This window comes from Vigna angularis, chromosome 1 (assembly GCF_016808095.1).
Source record: "Vigna angularis cultivar LongXiaoDou No.4 chromosome 1, ASM1680809v1, whole genome shotgun sequence".
NCBI classification, from domain to species: domain Eukaryota; kingdom Viridiplantae; phylum Streptophyta; class Magnoliopsida; order Fabales; family Fabaceae; genus Vigna; species Vigna angularis.
Window position 1 is genome coordinate 26,567,032 of NC_068970.1, and position 6,459 is coordinate 26,573,490.

The following is a 6,459-nucleotide window of genomic DNA, read 5'->3' on the forward strand; positions in this document are numbered from 1 at the left end:
TTATTATTATTTGAAAAAGTAAGCGCTTGTGTTTCAGTCTCTGAAAGGAAGCGTGGTGTGGATGAGAGTGTTCTGAGGAAGGGCACACCTACATGACAGGGCCATAAATAAAAGTCCAAGCTTTTTAATTTGTAATGCAGTATATTTGTCAGATCTAAAAATAACAGAGGAGATGAAAATGTTGGTAAGGTTGCAATAATGAAAGTTATAATAGAATTAATAAGGAAGAGGAAATAAATAGCATGGTACCAAACTCAACCGTTTATAATAAGTGGCATGTAATTCTTTTGTAGGTGTCCACATAGTCTTCCCATTGAAGTAAAGTTGGTTGAAGTTGTCCACATTGAGTGAGAAAGTGGCCAACCAGCCCTTCTTTCTCCTTCTCTCATCATCATCCATCATGGAACCAAAAGAAAAATTATAATTATAAGTCCCACAAAACAAAGAAAATTATAAATCCCACAAAAGGTGAAAGGTGGCTAGAGGAAAAGTAACTTCACACAGCCTAAGGGAATTGGATTCTGAGCTCTAGAGAGAGAGATATTTGAGCCAAGGAGGAAGAATCATGTGGTGCTGGAAAGGGGAGGGAGGCTAGAAAAAAAGAGGTTGAGAGAGGGTACCCTCTTCTTTCCACTGTTCTGTGTCTGTTACACCACTTTTAGGAGTTCTTCTAGCAACCTCTGCCAACAAAAAACAAGGTATCTTCTCTATGATCCTTGTGTCTTGTGTTTTGTTTTATTAATGTTTTTTCAAGATTTAGCTTTTGTGGTTGTGATAAATCTGTTAGTTATTATGGTTATCTCATAAATCTTAAGGGCATGGACTTATTTCACCTATGATTCTTCCTTTTTGCCTCTTAATTTTCATCAACATGACGTTAACTAACCTGGCCTCGGGATCCTCCTAACATAATCTCCTCTATCGAGTCTGTCAGAAGGCTATGTTTTCTGGTTTTTCTTCAAACTGTAGGAGAGCAACTCATTTTCTCTTTGTCATGTTCACAACTTGGTCTTTCTTTCTTCTTCTTCTTCTTCTTCTGAATTGACTAAGCTTCCATTTCACAGATCATGTAGGATTTTCTTTCTTCTCAATTTTCCTTGATTCCTAGAACAGAATTCTCTTTCCTCTTCTTTTTGGGCGTTTAATTTTGACAATTCAGCTTTCTTTTTACGTTTGCTTTCATTTTTCAGTTGAAAGTTTCGTTCTTTTTCTCACTTTAGATTATAGTGATATGAACTCATGTCCTCATCATATGCTCCATACTCTTTCTATCTCCCTTTAATGATGAAGTCATGTACCCTTAGATTGGTGTGTTTCTTAATATCAGTGTCCAATTAAAACCTATACCGCTTACTTCTTCTTCTGTCCTCTTCATAAAGGGGCTTATTCTCTTTGGTGGATGAATTTTTTATTTATTTAATTTCATATGCTGTTTATTTATTCAATTATCCGTTTACCACGAACAGTCTGAAAATAAAATAGAGATGCTGTTTTCTTGCTGGGGATCCTTCTGGTGAGCTGTACTCTCTAAAGAGAAACATAGTAGGTACCAAAATTATAATAAAAACATGATATTACCTTGCCATATATAGATTGCTATATATAGCCTTAGATGGTTTTGTCACAGCAGAATGAATTATGTGTATTTATAGATGAATGAACCTCTTTGTAATTTTGTATATGCTAGTCCATATTTATCTCGTATGTCTCCTTTTTGTTATGACAGAATTATATGCACCTACTTGAACGGCTTCGATCTTAGAAGTTCTGAATTCATTTTATATTTGAAGCTAGCTGAAAATTTATTGAGTCTATAATAGCAATAACATGCACAGGACGTGATCTTTTTGCCTTCATTTTCTGCTCCAGGAAGAGACAGTAATGCTACTGACATGGGAAAGAAGGGGAGTTGGTTTTCTGCAATCAAAAGGGTTTTCACTCACCACTCCAAGGGGAAGGTAAGTAACATATTTGTAATGCCTGATTGAATTTTGTATGCTGTTCTTGGTTGTTGCTATATTTGGTTTTCTTTTGGCATCCCCACCAGACGACAAAAAGATTAGACATTTGAGACTGGAATTACAGTGAATAGTTTTGCAGTTAGTGACACTGAATTGTGAAGGAAAAATCTATTCCAAGTCAGTTTTTGTAGCAAGTGTTGTTACCAATTTATCTAACCGTCTTGTGTAATGCAGCAGGATGCGGATAACAAAGGCACAAAAGAAAAGAAGAAAAGTTTAGGAAAATTAAAGCATGGAGAGACCAATTCATTCATCCCCCTCTTCAGAGAGCCAAGTAGTATTGAGAAAATCTTTGGGGACTTTGAAAGGGAGCAACAACTACTGGGGTTAAGGCCTGCCACTCCTCCTGAGAGACCCAAAACTCCACCTTATGTCCCTCCAAGAGCTCCTTCTCCTAGGCCTCCTTCTCCAAGGGCTCCTTCTCCAAGGGCTGCTTCTCCCAGGGCTTCTTCCCCGCGAGTTACCTCTCCCAAAGCTGCATCTTTCCGGAATTCTCATCACCACAAGGAGGTTGGCTACAGACCTGAACCAACTTTGAGGCACCAGAATGCCTCAGCTACTAAGATCCAGGCTGTTTACAGAGGTTATATGGTAAGCTTTCATGTCTTCTGAATGTCATAACTAGAATTTTCGCATTTTAATGTGTGTCTCCTTAGGTTCATGTTTAGGAATTAAAGTAGAAAGACTGGTAACAAATAACATGAAAACATTTTATTAAAACTTGTTATTGATGCATTCCACCATAACAAGAAGTTAGGCTTTTGTTAATGTGTATCTCCAAAGCATTTAATACTTTCTCCCTTAAGTAATTGGGATGATGCTGTATAGGGTAAGTAATGCATGCTTCTTATTTATGCTAGAAAAGCATAAATACGTAAAGAAAAGTTCATAAAATTCAACGGTACATGATGAACCCAATGTCTACTATTGCTTTAGGTTCATATCATAAAAACGAGAAATATTAAGTAGAAACTCTATAGCACACTTTCAAATGCATTTCTTACTACTATTTGAAATTTATGGTGACTCAAAAATGATATGGATCATGCTCCCTATTTAATTAGTCTCACTTGTACTTTTGTAATTCCGGATAAATTTTGGACAACAATAAAAAAGTGTGTTAAATTCTGGTTTCTGACAGTGCAAAAGACTAAATGGATAATATAGTTAATCATTCTTCATTTAAATGTACAAATTCACAGTTAAGTTTGTCCAACAATCAGAAAATGAAACATAGAAGCACATGAAAACCAAATTTTGCCATGTCTTTCTTGTCAACCTTGAAAATTATGTGCATAAGTTGACTGATTATTGTGCTAACTTTGAGAGAATGAATGGGCTAATGAATTAAATTTGAGTCAGCAGTTGCATGAAGAATGCTCCTTCTTGATCCGATAGTTGTAACTGTTTTTGATTATATTATGAAAGAAAGATCAACCTTGTGACACGTTAATGCAATGCAGGCCAGGAGGAGTTTTAGAGCACTAAAGGGTCTGGTGAGGCTCCAAGGAGTAGTAAGAGGACAGAATGTGAAGAGACAGACAGTAAATGCCATGAAACACATGCAACTCTTAGTGCGAGTTCAATCTCAGATTCAGTCTCGAAGGATCCAGATGTTGGAAAACCAGGCACGATATCAAGCTGAGTTCAAGAATGATAAGGATGCAGCAAGTATCTTGGGCAAACTCACTGTAAGCCTTTCTAACTTGAGCATGCAAGTTTTTTAGAACATTGATAAATAAATGTGACTTGTGTTGATAAAGAAAAAGTTCAACTGCTAGCTGCTAAGTAACAGGAAATAACTATGGCTTGAGTGTCAGGATCAAGAACATGGTTAGTCAACCCATTATAGATGTCAGCTACTTTTTGCCAATTTATGCACTTCAATATTAAAAGGCCAAATGCCCTTCACTTTGTAGGGTTGCCTTAATGGCAAAGTTGTGTGCTTGCTTTTTGTCTTTTACAGTGGGTGCATAATAGTAGGTAGCTCTCTCTCTCTTTTCCTTTACCCTTTCCCAAGTGAAAGTGGGATTTGATTCGACAAGTCCTTGCAATCCTTGCAATGTACTTTACCAGCTATTGTTGGGCCTCGTAACACCTTCAAATTTATGACTAGCTGAGCCATTTGGTTGGTAACACTATTATGTCCTAATTCCTTTGTAACCAAGTAATGTTTTTAAAAATGTAAAGTTCTTGGTTGCGTATTATAGCTGTTGCATACTTCCTAATCCTAGGAGCAAACAATCTCAAGTTATGAAGTTAGTGACTTGGTTTGATATTAATCACTATAACTTGAAAAAATGTGGTGGATTCTAATGTAGTATATACCTTTTATTTTAAAATGTGTGCTTGAATGTATTTCCAAATGCCTTCATTTTTATGTAAATCAAATAAAGTGGTTTTAATAATTTGGAATTTTGGGTTTAGTCTGAAGCAGAAGAGTGGGATGATAGCTTACTTACCAAAGAGGAAGTAGAGGCAAGGTTGCAGAGGAAGGTAGAAGCAATCATCAAAAGAGAAAGATCAATGGCATTTGCATATTCACATCAGGTACTCACAATGACAACCTACACGTTCCATTTATGCTTTGATATTTTGACTTCTTTGAAAGTAAAAGGAGTGTTAATTCTTCAAACCAAAAAGAACTTTCTGCATTGCTTTGCTTCTATATTTTTTCTTTGTCCAATTTTGAGTGGGATCAAATTAATTGTTTAATTCTTTAAAAATAGCACGCATGTTTGGAAACTTACATAGTAAGAAAACATTTGAATAGTTGTCTTTGTCTTTTATTTGGAATAACAAAATCTCTGTATGTTATATCTTTGTTGATCAAACAGCTATGGAAAGCCACTCCAAAATCAACACACACCCCAGTGGCAGATACAAGATCAGGTGGATTTCCTTGGTGGTGGAACTGGTTGGAAAGACAAGCACCTGCACCTGCAGCAGCAACTCCACAAGAAAGACAAGTGCTGAAGAATTTTCAACTGACACCTCCAAGACCATACTCAGAGCAAAAGACTAGTCCAAGACCCGGATCCAGCACTCAAAGACAACAGCAGCCTCATTTTGCTTTTGATAACATGGACACTCCCACACCAAAGTCCACAAAATCAACCATAGTGACATCTTCAAAACCGGTACGAACACCTCCCTATAGAACTCCTCAGGCAAACAGTTCAGGCTCTGGCTCTAAATTTCTGAGACCGAGGGGTGTGGGAGCGAATTCACCCTTTGATGTGCCACTGAAGGATGATGAAAGTCTCACAAGCTGCCCACCATTTTCAGTGCCAAACTACATGGCTCCAACCCTCTCTGCCAAGGCCAAAGTACGTGCCAGTAGTAATCCTAGAGAAAGGCTTGGTGGAACTCCAACAAGTACTGATTCAAAGAGGAGACTCTCATTCCCATTGTCGCAAGGAATAGGGTCTTTCAAGTGGTCTAAAGGGTTCTCAAGCAAGGATCAAAGGGTGCAAGATAAATTTCAGCCACTTGACTCTATAGGAAATGTGAGTGTGGATTCAACAGTGTCTTTGCCCGCAAGGGTGGGAAGAAAGCCTTTTACAAGATTTGTGTGATTTTTTTCGTTTTATTCTTTTTTAACCATTATATTTTGTCCATGTTGGTGGTGTTATCAGTTACATTATGATTATGATTTGAGTGTATTGGTGATAGTTTGATAACAGGTATACCCGTTGTAAACTAATAAAACCATAATAGGAAACCATGGTTTGGTAACTTTAATTGGACTTGGAGTTTTCTTTTCTAGTTTCTCTTTTGTTGGGTGCAGCTGAAACCAAGCAACAAAGACTATAATTTGAAACTCTCCTTGTTAGCATTCAATTTCTTGGACCTAGAATTTCATCTACCTCTTTTAATTTATTTGTATCAAAAATTCCTAACTGCTGATGAATATAACAACTCATATCAGACTCCTTTTTATCAATGTATGAACTAAACATGTGTCAGACTCACATTTTCTTCAACTCACTGAACTAGACTCTTGATGTGTTTGCCCATTTTTGTGCAAACTGGCACGTTGATTATTTAAAGACATTAATATATTTCGATTTTCATTTGTTTTTTTGAAATGAGTATAATAATATTAATGGAAAAGATTATGTTGGAACATCATGGGTAGAAGCCAAAAGAACCTCTTGGGAGAAATAGATGCAGCCAAATCATATTAGGTAAGCAACAGAGGCAAAGATGCTGATACATGTGGAGGCACATTAACAGTGTTCACGTGGGCTAAGGAAAAAATTGAACAAAGTGGTTCAAGTCCCTGCAATCAAAGACGATGAGTGATAAGTCTGGACCACAGTGGATACTCCTGAAGCTATTAACTAGACACAAGGATTCAGATTCGATATCAGCAAAGGTTGTGAAGTGCTGAATCATAAGGTTCATAGCAAAGGTGGTTTGCGTAACAAGAGGA

General features: G+C 37.0%; 1 protein-coding gene across 4 annotated transcripts; it reads left to right on the forward strand.

Annotated features, from left to right (window-relative positions):
* Window positions 1-274: 274 nt before the first annotated feature.
* LOC108347543 (protein IQ-DOMAIN 14) lies at window positions 275-5,765 on the forward strand. Of its 4 annotated transcripts, none has more exons than XM_017586857.2 (6): window positions 275-698; window positions 1,870-1,958; window positions 2,196-2,612; window positions 3,485-3,712; window positions 4,449-4,571; window positions 4,859-5,765. In XM_017586857.2, exons 2-6 carry the CDS (start codon window positions 1,893-1,895, stop codon window positions 5,597-5,599), a joined length of 1,575 nt encoding a protein of 524 aa, XP_017442346.1. In that variant the 5' UTR covers window positions 275-698; window positions 1,870-1,892; the 3' UTR covers window positions 5,600-5,765. The 4 variants fall into 4 exon arrangements, with proteins under 4 accessions (XP_017442346.1, XP_017442369.1, XP_052729643.1 ...); XM_017586880.2 differs by having other exon boundaries at window positions 297-698; window positions 2,199-2,612; XM_052873683.1 differs by having other exon boundaries at window positions 447-698; window positions 1,836-1,958.
* Window positions 5,766-6,459: the final 694 nt, after the last annotated feature.